The sequence below is a fragment of the Arachis ipaensis genome, chromosome B10 (genome assembly GCF_059453495.1).
Source record: "Arachis ipaensis isolate K30076 ecotype BB chromosome B10, ASM5945349v1, whole genome shotgun sequence".
Classification (NCBI taxonomy): Eukaryota; Viridiplantae; Streptophyta; class Magnoliopsida; order Fabales; family Fabaceae; genus Arachis; species Arachis ipaensis.
The window spans coordinates 135,616,833-135,630,781 of NC_142435.1; the positions used below are offsets into that span (position 1 = coordinate 135,616,833).

Genomic DNA, 13,949 nt, shown 5'->3' on the forward strand with positions numbered 1-13,949 from the left:
AAAGATGGTCAAAAAGACCAAAGATGGTCAAAAAGACGTCCAATACAATAGTAAGAGGTCCTATTTATAATAAACTAGTCACTAGGGTTTACATGAGTGAGTAATTGATGCATAAATCCACTTCCTGGGCCCACTTGGTGTGTGTTTGGGCTGAGCTTAAGTGTTGCACGTGTAGAGGCCATTTGTGGAGTTGAACGCCAGTTTCTGTGCCAGTTTGGGCGTTCAACTCTGGTTTTGGATCCTTTTCTGGCGCTGGACGCCAGATTTGGGCAAAAGGCTGACGTTGAACGCCAGTTTACGTCGTCTATTTTTGGCCAAAGTATGGATTATTATATATTGCTGGAAAGCCCTGGATGTCTACTTTCCAACGCAATTGGAAGCGCGCCATTTCGAGTTCTGTAGCTCCAGAAAATCCACTTTGAGTGCAGGGAGGTCAGAATCCAACAGCATCAGCAGTCCTTTTTCAACCTCTGAATCTGATTTCTGCTCAAGTCCCTCAATTTCAGCCAGAAAATACCTGAAATCACAGAAAAACACACAAACTCATAGTAAAGTCCAGAAATGTGAATTTAACATAAAAACTAATGAAAACATCCCTAAAAGTAACTAGATCCTACTAAAAACATACTTAAAACAATGTCAAAAAGCGTATAAATTATCCGCTCATCAATACTAAACTAGTTACTAGGGTTACAGAAATGAGTAAATGATGCAGAAATCCACTTTCGGTCCCACTTGGTGTGTGCTTGGGCTGAGCATTGAAGCTTTCACGTGTAGAGGTCTTTCTTGGAGTTAAACGCCAGTTTGTAACCTATTTCTGGCGTTTAACTCTGCTTTGCAACCTGTTTCTGGCGTTTAACTCCAGAATAGGGCAGAAGGTTGGTGTTGAACACCAGTTTGTGTCGTCTAAACTCGGGCAAAGTATGAACTATTATATATTGCTGGAAAGTCCTAGATGTCTACTTTCCAACGCAATTAAGAGCACACCATTTGAACTCCTGTAGCTCCAGAAAATCCACTTTGAGTGCAGGGAGGTCAGAATCCAACAGCATCTGCAGTCCTTCTTCAACCTCTGAATCTGATTTTCGCTCAAGTCCCTCAATTTCAGCCAGAAATTACCTGAAATCACAGAAAAACGCACAAACTCATAGTAAAGTCCAGAAATGTGATTTTTATTTAAAAACTAATAAAAATATATTAAAAACTAACTAAATCATATTGAAAACTATGTAAAAACAATGCCAAAAACCGTATAAATTATCCGTTCATCATAACTCATTTTGGTTAAGAACTACATTACCATGCCACTAATTTTAACCACTTTTCTAACCTTTGACTTAGTTGACTTTCTAACTTTTCTTTTTAATTTTCCCCCTTTTCAAAATAACTCTTTTGTTCCCTTTTGGGCATGATAATTGTTGTTGCTTAACAAACAAGCATCTCTACTATCATTGCATGGATTCCTAGTTTATGTTCTAATTGATGTCTGAATTCTATTTTCTTGCATTCCAAGAGTTCATTTCTTTAACTCACTTCATGAATGTGTCTCAATTTCCTTTTGTTTCTAGTTTTCTGTCTGTTTGCTTATTTACTTGTTTTTCCTTCCTCTGCTTTGTTTAATAATCTATATCCTGAGAATTCTATTTTTCAAGATGTCTGATAGAGGCAAAAGAAAGGCCAAGGCCACCTCCAGTAAGAGGAAAAGGTCACAGCCATCCACTGAGCCGGCGACCTTAGGCTTATCTGAGCGGAAGCTTAATGAGAAGGACAAGGCTGACCAAGCTACGCCTTCTAACAACTCATATAGGTTTGCCAACCTATACTGAGAGCTTAGATTTCCACACTTTGATAAGTGAAACCTCATTATGGAAAGGAAACTAGTGGTACCCTTCGATCTGAAGTAGTATACTAAGCGTCGGATTATGGAGAGGTTGGGTATTTCTCGACAGAGAGCTAGTGCGAGTGAACAAGTCTTGGGTTTGGTATTTCTATTGGAATTTCTACCGAGCGACCCTTGATGCAGTTCATCTCAGAGACAGGCAGATTCTGATTACAGAAGAGGCTATTGAGGACATCCTCCATTTTCATCCTAAGATCAGTGATAAGGATGCCTTCCATCAGGCTGATGAGGATATTAAATGCATGAGTTTTGATTGGGACGCAGTGCATCATACGCTTGCCCTTCCTGATGCCCCTTGGGATCAAGGATCCAAGAAAGAGACTCCAAGAGGCATTAAGTTTGACTATCTGATGAAGGAAGCCAAGCTATGGCAGCAGATCCTATGCACCTATGTCATGCCTAGTACCCATTCTACTGAGGTCCCGGCCGATATGGTAGTTCTGATTTGGTGTGTCTTAGAGGGGAAGGAGCTGTACCTTCCACGACTCATCAGGAGATACATGTACTGGGCCAATATCAGAGGCAACCTGCCATTCCCTTGCTTGGTCACACAGCTAGCTCACCGGGCTGAGGTACCTTGGGAGCAGGGTGATGAGGCACCAGCCGCTCACGGTAAGGAGAAGGTTATCCCTTGGTGTGACTGGTTTGGTGACCGCCCAGTAGCCTGGCGCAGAGATCGAGCGGCCATAGCAGCAGCTACTGATGAGCCGACTACTTCTTCAGCTGCAGCAGAACCATCTGCACCATCTCGATCAGCACCTTCATCTGCATGACAGCCAGTCTACCTCCTTGTGCAGTGCCTCTTTGAGCGCATGGATCGGATGGAGCGGCGCTTGTTGCGACGTTATGAGCAGTCTGAGTGTTGCAACAAGCGACGCTATACACATCTGAAGCTGATTGTGACTTCGGGACGTACTGACATTTCCTCGGAGCCTAATACACCCTCGGAGCACTCTGAGGAGGAGAAGGACGAGCAGGTGGAGGCCCAGCAGGAGGAGACTCAGCATGGGATCCCTACAGAGCCACAGGCATCTGCTCAGTCACAACTGACAGAGCCAGAGGCACATCCAGCGACAGGGCGACGATAGAGATGCAGGCGATGATCCTTCTCACCCAGCTTGATTGAGAGCATCAAGGACGATGCTGTGATTTAAGTGTGGGGAGGTCGCCGTCTTCGGCGGATTACATTTTGGTGAACCATTTCAGACTTTTGTTATATTTTGCTTTATTTTGTTTTATTTTTAGTACTTGCACATTTTTATTTTATTGTACTTTTGTTTATTTGTACTTTGTTGCATTTTGCACTTTGGCTTGTATATATCTTAGATATTTAGTTTGAATTGCACTTTTAGTATATTAGTAGTGATTTGGAAAAAAAATATGGATTATTGAGCTTAGTTTACCCTTTTGCATATGTGAATTTGGTTTGATTGAAAATAGGGAGTGAACTAAGAATTTTTGGCTTTCCATAATCACATCATATCATTTAGGATATGTATATAAGAAATGTTGGTCAAATTGATAAAATTTGCAAAGAAGGTTTCTTTTTCTTAAAAAGGGTATTAAGATTCACATTGACTTGAGTTAAAACTTTTTGAAACTTGCATGATATATATATATATATATATATATATATATATATATATATAGTTTGGTAGTAATTACAATAGCATGATGCATGTAGGTAGTTTGCATTTAGATAGGTTGCATTGCATAAGTTCTACCAGTTTGCCTTAACTCTTTTGGTTCTCTTGAGCTTAGCATAAGGACATGCTAATGTTTAAGTGTGGGGAGATTGATAAACCCTATTTTTAGGGTTTATCTTATGCTTAATTTAGTAGATTTTATCCATTATTCTCACACTTATGCATATAATTTGCATGTTTTACATTTTCCTTCCTAATTTTATACTATGATTGAAAACATGCTTCTTTGGCCTTAATTTTGCTAATTTTAATTCTTCCTTATCACCATTCGATGTTGTGATATATTTGCTGAGTATTTGCAGGGTTTATAGGGCAGAAATGGCTTAGAGGATGGAAAGAAAGCATGCAAAAGTAGAAGGAATACAAGAAATTGAGGTTTTGGGAAGCTGGCAGCGATGCGTACGCGTGGTATCACGCGTACGCGTGAATGGCGCAAGACACAAGCGACGCGTACGTGTGGGACGACGCGTACGCGTGACCTAGTTTTTGATTCAGCGACACGTACACGTGAGCGACGCGTACGCGTGACAAAGCGTCACGTGCTGCAGATATCAGAATTCGTTGGGGGCGATTTTTGGGCTCCTTTTGGACCCAGTTTCAGGCCCAGAAATCCAGATTAGAGGCTGCAGAGTGGAGTTGGATGGAGGAATCATTCATTCACTTATCATAGTACAACATTAATGAGGTTATAGATGTAGTTTTCTAGAGAGAGAGACTCTCTCCTCTCTCTAGGTTTTGGGGTTTCTTTTAGTTTTAATTCGCATCAAATTCAGGTTTTTCATATTGCTTTAATTTAGTTTCTCTTCTTCATTTTATTATTCTAGCATCTTAGTTTATCTTCTTTTGTTGGTTTGTTTGTTTTCCCAATTTATTTTATGAACTCTTCATGTTACATTTAATTTCTTATTAATGCAAGTTGAGGTATTTTATGTTTATTGCTTCTTTCTTCAATTGTTATTGTTGTCTTGCAATTGGGTATCTTAGATTTTATTATCTCTTATTAGTTCTCTATGCTTTTATTTTGTGCCTTCCAAGTGTTTGATAAAATGCTTGGGAGGGTTTTAATTTAGATTTTTATGTTCTTAACTTGGATTGATTATTTAGAGACTCTTGAGTTATCAAAAGTCTTTTGTTGATTGGTAATTGAGACTTGCTAGTTGGTTTAGGCTTCACTAAATCTATTCTTTGATTAGGACTTGTGAACCTAAGTTGATTTTACTCACTTGACTTACTTTCATTGTTAGAGGTTAACTAAGTGAAAGCAAAAGGTAATTACCATCACAATTGATGATGATAATGAGGATAGGACTTCTAATTATCAATCCTTGCTAAGAGCTTTCTTAGTTATTAATTTATTTTCTTGCTATTTTACTTTCTTGTTTCTTATTTTAAAACCCCAAAAAAATATACTTTTCCATAACCAATAATGACTACACTTACCTGCAATTCTTTGAGAGACGACCCGAGGTTTAATACTTCGGTTTACTTTTATTAGGTTTGTATTTGTGACAAACAAATTAAATTTGATTGAGGATAATTTGTTGGTTTAGATCTATACTTACAACGTAACATTTTTGTGAAATTTTTTACTGATAATTTTCCTCCATCAATGAGTTTAATTATGGAGTTTTGAATGAATGTATGTCTGAAATACCTGGGTAGTAGCAAGGATCGTGGTTCATCCCACTTGCTCTGGGTCATTGTTTGAGAATTGGGAATAATGATGGGTGATTATGATTGAATGTGTATTTGTGATACCTGGGTAGTAGCAAGTGGTTGTGGTTCGTTTCGCTTGCTCCAGGTTAATGTTTGAGATTTTATAACAGCAATGATTGATTTTAAACTGAATGAATGTATGTTTTGAGATCCTGGGCAGTAGCAAGGGTTGTGGTTTGTCCCACTTGCTCCAAGTTAGAGATTGTGACGCTTGGGTAGTAGCGGCAGTAGTGGTGATTCCCCTCACTCCAGATTAAGCTTCTAAACACCCGTCTGGGTAGTAGCCACAGTAGTGGTTATTCCACTGGCTTAGGGTTGAGCGGATAGTAGCAAGGGGGTTGTACCTCAAACCCTATTGCTCCGCAATGGGTGTTTCAGTCCATGGTTAGCTACCAGGACGTGTCGGGTTGGCTATATAACCGACAGATGATATCATCATCCATAGGGCAGGCATACATCATTCGCATATGTTTGAATTGTTTGGATTTTCCTATTTGTTTTGGATTGCTATATCATATATGCTTTGTTACCTGATTATATGCTACTTGTTCTACTTGTACCTTATTGTGTATTACTTGTCTGTATTGCTTGTGTTTGTACAACTGAGAGGTCCCTCATGCCGGTGTCGGTTGACGCGGAGGGCTGTTCTTGTTGAGATGGAATAATGATATGATTAATTTAAACGGATGATTATTGAATGAGATAATTTGAGTTCCCTGGGTAGACACAGTGAAGTGATTTCACTTGCTCCAGGTGAGGATATGAAGTATTGATATAGAATTGTTGAGACAGAATAACTGGTGATGGTTTGGCTTATGATTCTGATTCTGATTTGTTGGAGTTAGAAAGTTGGGAAGCATGAGGAAGAGGAATTAGATTTAGCATTCCCTTATGATAGTTGCATATTTATGGATTAGCGAGAATATAAGATGAATATTGGGTGAAAGGAAGTTTAAGATGCTTAGTAAGTTTTTATTACAATGCATTGTATTTATTTGGCACTTTTACCGTACTGGGAACCCATGGGTCAGGGTTCTCATTCCGTATATATCTCTTGTTTTTCAGATGCAGGTCCAGGTGCTCAATGGTGAGATGTGATTTGTCTGAAAGATGGCGAAGACCTTTTAAGATATCATATTTATATTTTTCTTATAGAATCAACAAAAACTTATAGATCAATCACAATTTCCAAATCCAGATCCAATTTTAACAAACATTATAGATCACGCAGAAGTTCAAAATTCACATGTAGATTCAGTTTCAAAATTAGAACCCAAATCTTCACCAGCAAGCAAAGACGGCAAACCAATGGCGAAACTAATATCGTCAAAAACTGAAGGTCTGAGTAAAGGTAGCAGCGTTGAGGTCGTGGCATCACGAAGGGAAAGTTGGAGGACGTAGATCTTGAAATGGCAAAGGAGGAGGGGGTGACTCGACCACCACCGAAGCCACCAAATCAGAATTTACACATGATGGTCTTGGGAGAAACTGCATCAGCAGAGATCATGGCAGAAGCAACGCCGCACCGAGCAGAGAGCTTGACAAGTGAAGGGAATGGTGGGGTCACATCAGCAATTGTGGGAGGAGCGACTACGAGAAGGACCCCACTCGAAGAGAAGCGTCACAGACGAGCAACGTGGCGGCAACAAGTCAGTCCTGGTCCGTTTCTCTGATCATGGCTAGGCCACCACCACAAATGGCGGAGATGTTTCCCTAGGAGAACGAGAATGAGATCGCCAGGACCACAACAATGGAGTTGTTTCAGGTACGATTACGACTGGAAGAAGTGGCGACTGGCGTGCATTGTGGAGAGATGGATGCGGGTTAGATGCAGTGGCGGCATTGGTGGTTCTTTTGGAAACTATAAAACCCAGGGTAGAGAAGGAAGGAGCCGCTGGGGATGATGCAGGGAAAGAGAAAGTAAAGCATCAGGAGCTGTCCTTTCCTCAAGGGTTGGGCCTTTTCCTAATGTTAGGGATGGGAATAGATCAGGCGGCCTATCATAGCCTGCTAGGGATGGCAACGGGTCTCCATAGGGGCGGGGACATGTCTCCCGCCCCTTGCCCCCACGCCATTCCCGCGACGGGTAACGGGGACCCCATATCCGCCGGGGATCGGTGTCTCCGCGAATATCCGCAGATTTTTTAAAAAACTAAAAAAATTCAAAAAAAAGAAAAAATAAAAAAAGAAAGATCAAAGATAATCTGCAAATCATCGTTAGAAGTATACTATTTATAGCCTTCACATACTTAAATAGCAACAATTAATATTGTCTCAACTCAATCATCAAACATATTAATAAAACAACCAAAATATATCTAAATACTAAACTTATTACTCACATTCTAAAAACATAAACTTAAGCCTTTCTTTCATCACATCATGGCAGGGATAGTAGATTTTGATTTGTTTGAATCTGCATAAAAAAATCTAAGGTTAAATAATTTCAAACACACAATCCCAGTTTTTTTTGGCTACTACATTATTAAAAAACAAACAGAGGCACATATATGAGGTACAATCACAAGATATTTCTATGAAATTCAAAGAAAATCACAAAAATTACAAGATAATTAATGACAAAATGCTTCAAAGTAAATGAAATCTAAGGCTAACTTATCGGAAGGAAGAGCGGCCAACGGAGAAAAACGATCTTGCACTACAAGAAACGTCATTAAAATTGACGGCCAAATCGACGGCTTAGCCGTCGATAATAATGAAATTCGACGGTAAAATAGACGGCGCAGTTGGTCGCTATAAAGCTTGTCGATTTTTCAAAATGCTAATAAAATCGACGGCTTGCTTGGCCGTCGATAATAATTTAATAAAATCGACATTTGTTCCGTCTGTAATATGGGTATGAGAATTTTACATCCTTACTAAAATCGACAACAATTCCGTCGATATTATTATTTAAAATCGACGCCTTCTCTGTCGATAATTGATTCAATAAAATCAACAACGCTGCTGTCTATAATATGCTTCATAAAATCGACGACGACGCCGTCGATATGAGATTGAATAAAATCGACACAGCTACCGTCGATTTAATTATTTAGATTTGTCTATTTCAACTTTTAAAAGCGACAACTTTGCCGTCGATTTTAATAGTTATATGTTTTATTTTTTTTCTATTTGAAAAATAATAAACCGTTAATACAAATAAACTTTTAAATATAAAAATAAAATTTATACAGAATATTAGATAACAAGACAAATAAACTTTTAAATATAAAAATAAAATTTATAAATAAAATTTATACTAAATATTAGATAATGAGTTTACAAACTTATCAAAATAATAAATAACCCTCTAACATAAAGACTCAAGACAAGATAAATAACTATTATTATTGTCTAGTTAAATAATTATTATTAATATTGTGTATAAGTATTAAGCCAAGATTTTTTATGCAGCTTGTTCCTTCTTGAGCTTCTTTGTGATGGATGCAAGGTACTTTCCTTGGTGGAATGCTTGGTCCAACTCAAGCTGAGATGGCTGCCTTGAGCCATCACCGGCATAAGTTCCGGCCCCGTATGGGCTTCCACCTTTCACGTTCTCCAACTCAAACATGCCGGCACCAAATGTGTATCCGATCGGAACGAATATCATTCCGTGATGCACAAGCTGAGTGATAGCAGTAAGCCTGAAATGTATTGAAAAAATGTCTTAACATTTACCATTTCATGTGAATAAGAAAGTAAAGAGAGATAAGAGGGTGTTACGCTGTCGTCTCTTGTCCGCCACCCTGGGAACCGGTGCTATAGAAGATTTCGGCAGGCTTGCCTGCAAGCTGTTGTGTCCTCCATAGACCTCCGGTGGAATCTAGGAAAGCCTTAAATTGAGCAGGCATCATCCCGAATCTAGTAGGAAAGCCAAAGACAAAACCATCAGCCATGGCCAGCTCGTCGGCGGTGATGATTGGTGCATCAGTCTTTGGTGGTGCACCCATCTTACCAAGCACTTCTTCTGGCAGTGTCTCAGGCACCTGTTAGAAAGGGAACATGACACGCCATTTATCTACAGATGTTGTTTGCTACTTGCAAATTTGCAATTTTATGTTGTGACACAATGTACACGGAACTTTGGAATATTAAAATACATGCCTGCGATATTTTGACCTCAATGCCTTCTACCGAAGCAGCGCCTTTCTTGATTTCTTGTGCTAGCTTCTCAACATGTCCATACATGGAGTAGTACCTGCCAAACCACACAACAACTAATATTCAATTCAAGCTTCCAGAATCATGTTCACCAATCCACTTTACTCATAGTGTGCTTATTAGCTGGAAACGTAAACCTTTATGTTCTTAGTAGAATTAGTAGTAAACAATGTGTCCGTTAATAACTTAAGCAGGATTTTTTTACAGCATATACTAACCCTGCACTGCCAGCTCATTGAAGCAGCAGCAAGAGGAGTATTAGCTATTGAAAGAAATAAAATAACTGAAGCAGCAGCAGCAAGAGGAGTATTAGCTATTAAAATTTTTCATTTAAATCCTTTTTTGAGTTTTAATTAAGGCTATTTTTCATACATAAGGAGTATTAGCTATTGAAATTTGTTCCTCCTATACATAAACACTCGTCCCTTTGGACCAAAATCAAAGTGTAAATGACAATAGAAAAGTAGTATGAAATCAAGTTACAGAAAAATCAACATAAAGAGAAGAATTTACCAACTCCTACTTGATTCTATTCTTCTATGAAGCAGCAACACATATACAAAATATAATTTATTTAAAAGTAAATTAACAAATTTGCAAACTAAGTAAATTCTTCTATGCTGATGTGTATTAATTTTTCTTTTTCTATTTTAGTAAGTAAAACCACTCAGATGGATAATAAATAACACTACAGTTCAGTGATTTAAAATTTCATCTTCCAATTTTCTAACAATCAAGGAAAGTAATGCAGCAAGTTCATGAGTAGTCCAACTATAGGATACCATGTAACTTTCATATATAAACTTTATAGGAAAAAATCGAAAAAATAAATGAACTTTTTATAGGATGTGTGATATTTAATGTGTGGGACGTTTTATTGATATATAATCAATCATCAAAATGGAAGAAGTTGTTTCTGCTTGCAATGAAAATATTATAATCACAACAAAACAAAGTACTCACCAATAACAATTATTTATTTATTTATTTATTTATTCTGACATGAACAATAATGGCTTTAACTTTATTAGTCTTTTACCATAGCCAATTTTCTAAAAAGATGCAAGTTAATTAGGTATATAGAAAGGGCTAACCTTCAATAACTAATCCATAATAAATCAAGAAAAGCAAATTGTTCAGAAGAGAAGATGTCAACTGTTCAATCAAAACCTGAAAAGCCAAAAATAATTGAAAAAGGATAAGCAACTTATTACCTACAGATAGCTCAAGTTTACAATGAAAAAATAAATTAAAGAAACACATTATATAATTGATCAAGGTAGATAGATTAATTTATATATAAGTGCATAAAGTATGTTATCTTGATTCAAATAAAATTAAATCTAGAGATGGATATAAAGAGGTGAATAGGGTGAATCTAATGTGAGAAGAGGTAATATAAGTGAAATTGTGTCAAGGTTCCCTGTCAAATAATCTCTCTTACCTTGTAAATGCATGGTGTTGACCTATATGGGCACACAATAGAAAGCATGTCAGAAATAAAATAAAGGAGAAGCAATTGGAAAAGAAAGGAAGGGTAAAACAAATGAAGTGTAAAGAATAGAAGCAAAACCAAAAAGGAAGGCCTGAGACTGAGACAAGTACTACTTTTTTTTAAAATATGGCAATGGCAATAGCAATGGGCATGTACTGAAATATTTAATTTTATTATTATAAAAATATGAATACTATTTTTGTTTAGAAAAAGAAAAGAGAGAATCAGAAATCACATAAGTATATTGCTAGCTATCCTATTAGCTATCCTATTAGTAGTGAATATAAGTAGTGAAACTTGCTAGCTATCCTATTAGCTACCACACTCACTACTACTTAACAAATAAATAGTAATGCTGTGATGTTGAGTAATGCTGATCCAATTACGAGAAATTTGTGAAGTTAGCATTAACAGTATTACTTTTCGTTTTTACAAAGCAGCAGGAATTTCTCTGAACATGTGGTGTGCAGAGTTCAAAACAGTAAATTTCAGTTCAATCTAAGCAGCATTCAACCCAGTAATTTCAGAAAGATACAGTCAACAACAATTTCAGTCCAGAAACACAAGTTTTAACAAACCTAAGCCTAACCAAAATTTCTAAAAATAGAATTAAAAAGCAGTGAAAATAAAGAAAAGAAAGACAGGGAACAGGGGAAGGGAACCTGCATTAATGAAAGGAGGAAGAAGAATAGAGAGGCGGTGGGGTGGTGGTGATGTCGCGGTGGCACAGAAGTCGCCGCCACTTGTAAGACCCGGTTAATTAATGGCTAATTAACCCATAAATGAGAATTTATTCTAGAAAGCCAAAAATGTTATTTTTATGGCTTAATATGATAGAGGAGATTGAGACGAGAATTTCGGTACCAATTTTATAGAAATCGGACCAAGATTGGACCGAACGGGCCAAACCGGACCAACCGGACCCAAAGTGGGCCCTTGGCCCAACTAAACTAAACCAAAACCCTAGTTTTCAGCACTCTCTCTCCTCACAACACACTAAACACGCTAAAAATGGAGGCTATGGAAGGAAGAACACTCTCTCAAGTTCTCTCCCTTGGTTGATCTTCAAACCACCATAACTTTTGATCTAGAGCTCCGATTGCCGCATCGTTTGTGGCCACGCGTTCACCGCGGAGAGCTCTACAAAACCCATACAATCAATCTTGAGGTAAGCCACGTTTTACTGTTCGAAATTCCAGCCCTTGATTTCGAGTTTCATGAGCAAAAATGTTGAGATTTTGGGTTCTTTGATGTTATAGGACCCAACTCTCTTGAAGGAGAAGGTTAATATTGTCTCCTTGGACCTTGGATGTGGTAAGATTCTCAACCCTAGTGTAAATTGTTGTTCTATGATGTTTGGGTATTGAGATGTTGTGTATGGATATGATGATTGTGGCTTAGGTTGTGTATATGTGAATATTGGAGCTTGATTGGTGATTTTGGAAAGCTTGGAAGAGGGTTTTGTGTGATAAAAATCTGTTCTTGGAGGTGTTGATACCTTGAGAGCTTGTCGACAAGTGGTTTGGAAGTGCTCCGGTTGAGCTTGGGAAATCGGCTAAGGTATGGTTTCGGTTTCTCGTATCTAATATGTAATGTGGTAGGAAATACTTAGGCTAGAGGCCCTAAGATAGGCATTGAATTGTTGGTGTTGTTGAATGGTTGAGATATATGATGTGTTCATATATGTGATTATGAATATTGATGCCTTGATTGCGTGATATATAAGAAATGCATGTTGTGATATATGCTTGATGGATGATTAAGGTTGAATTGGGGGTGGTACCATGTTGATGGTGAGTATGATGTTGATTATGTATAGTGATTGTTGATTGGAAATGGTATTATTGGAAATTGGGATGAGGAAGGATGTATGACATGATATTGTGTTTGTCCTTTAGCCATTCATTGAGAAGTGTTAAAATGGTTAGATGATGATTTTGGAAATTTTGGGCAAAGGGTCAATGTGTGAGTTGAGGATGGCTTGTTGTTGATTTTGGTACATTTTGAATGATTTCAAAGAGAAGGGTTGAAATTGGCATGTTTTGATTGATTTTGAAAAGAGTTGAAAGTGGCTTGTTTTGAAAATGGCACTTTGTGGTTTTGTATCAAAATATGGTTTTTGGGCATACATTGACGGGGAATAATTTGGACTACGGATCTCTGATTTGAGCCAAATCTGTTTAGAAATAAAATTGGATCCGGGATGTCCGTGCCGTTCGAAGAACGGGTGAAAAACGATTTAAAATGAGGAAGTTATGTCCGTCGGAAGATTGGGGGCTAAATCTGTGAATTCTGCAGTTTTTAACTTAGAAAATTTTAAGCAGAATGACCCCCCGCGCGTAGGCGCACTTGGCGCGTACGCGCCGTTCTTCGAGAAGGCACCATTCACGCGTGCGCGCGGTGTGCGCGAGCGCGTCGATGCGCTGCATTGAATTCCCAGTTTTGTGCCAAAGTTGTGCCAGTTTTGTGCCTGGGGCGCAAGAACACCCACGCGTATGCGTGGCTGACGCGTGCGCGTCGTTTGGCTAGTTTTCAACCCGCGTGTCTGCGCGTATGACGCTTGCGCGTCGATGAGTTTTGTGGCCATCCGCGCGTGCGCGTGGAGTGCGCGTACGCGTGGCCCTGTTTTCATTCCAAAGTTGATTTTTGAGTTTTAAAAGCCAAATTTCATACTTCTAAGCCTCTGATCTCACCACTTATGTCTTAAATCATTATGATATGCCTAGCATGAGAAAAAGGGCTAGTGAATGTGGTAACTTGCGAGTGAAACAAGGGGAAAAATGAATGATCATTGAGGATCAAAGATGATTATGTGAGATGCGGAGAATGGCGGTGGAAGTGCTTGTTATGCCATGGGCCGAAGGGCCATAATTGTTAATGAATTGGCTGGTTATGGATTTAACCGTGAGCCGGATGGCTAGATTATTGCCGTGTTACGACGGAGCCATGTTTATGGCCAAGTATAAAT

General features: G+C 38.4%; 1 protein-coding gene and 1 pseudogene across 1 annotated transcript; one reads left to right on the forward strand and one right to left on the reverse strand.

The window, feature by feature from the left end:
- Positions 1–1,652: 1,652 nt before the first annotated feature.
- Positions 1,653–2,673, forward strand: LOC148581822 (uncharacterized; annotated as a pseudogene).
- Positions 2,674–8,731: 6,058 nt separating this feature from the next.
- Positions 8,732–9,519, reverse strand: LOC107621623 (putative NAD(P)H dehydrogenase (quinone) FQR1-like 1). The gene is made up of 3 exons (XM_016323657.3): positions 9,430–9,519; positions 9,049–9,311; positions 8,732–8,969 (listed from the first exon to the last, which is right to left on the reverse strand). Exons 1-3 carry the CDS (start codon positions 9,511–9,513, stop codon positions 8,732–8,734), a joined length of 585 nt encoding a protein of 194 aa, XP_016179143.2. The 5' UTR covers positions 9,514–9,519.
- Positions 9,520–13,949: the final 4,430 nt, after the last annotated feature.

Excerpts from the sequence above, each read along its gene's own strand:
- LOC107621623 (XM_016323657.3), bottom strand. The coding sequence starts at position 9,513 with ATGTATGGACATGTTGAGAAGCTAGCACAAGAAATCAAGAAAGGCGCT. Across the intron at positions 9,312-9,429 it reads TTGAGGTCAAAATATCGCAG|GTGCCTGAGACACTGCCAGA; the intron begins GCATGTATTTTA and ends CCTTTCTAACAG. Across the intron at positions 8,970-9,048 it reads GGCGGACAAGAGACGACAGC|GCTTACTGCTATCACTCAGC; the intron begins GTAACACCCTCT and ends AATACATTTCAG.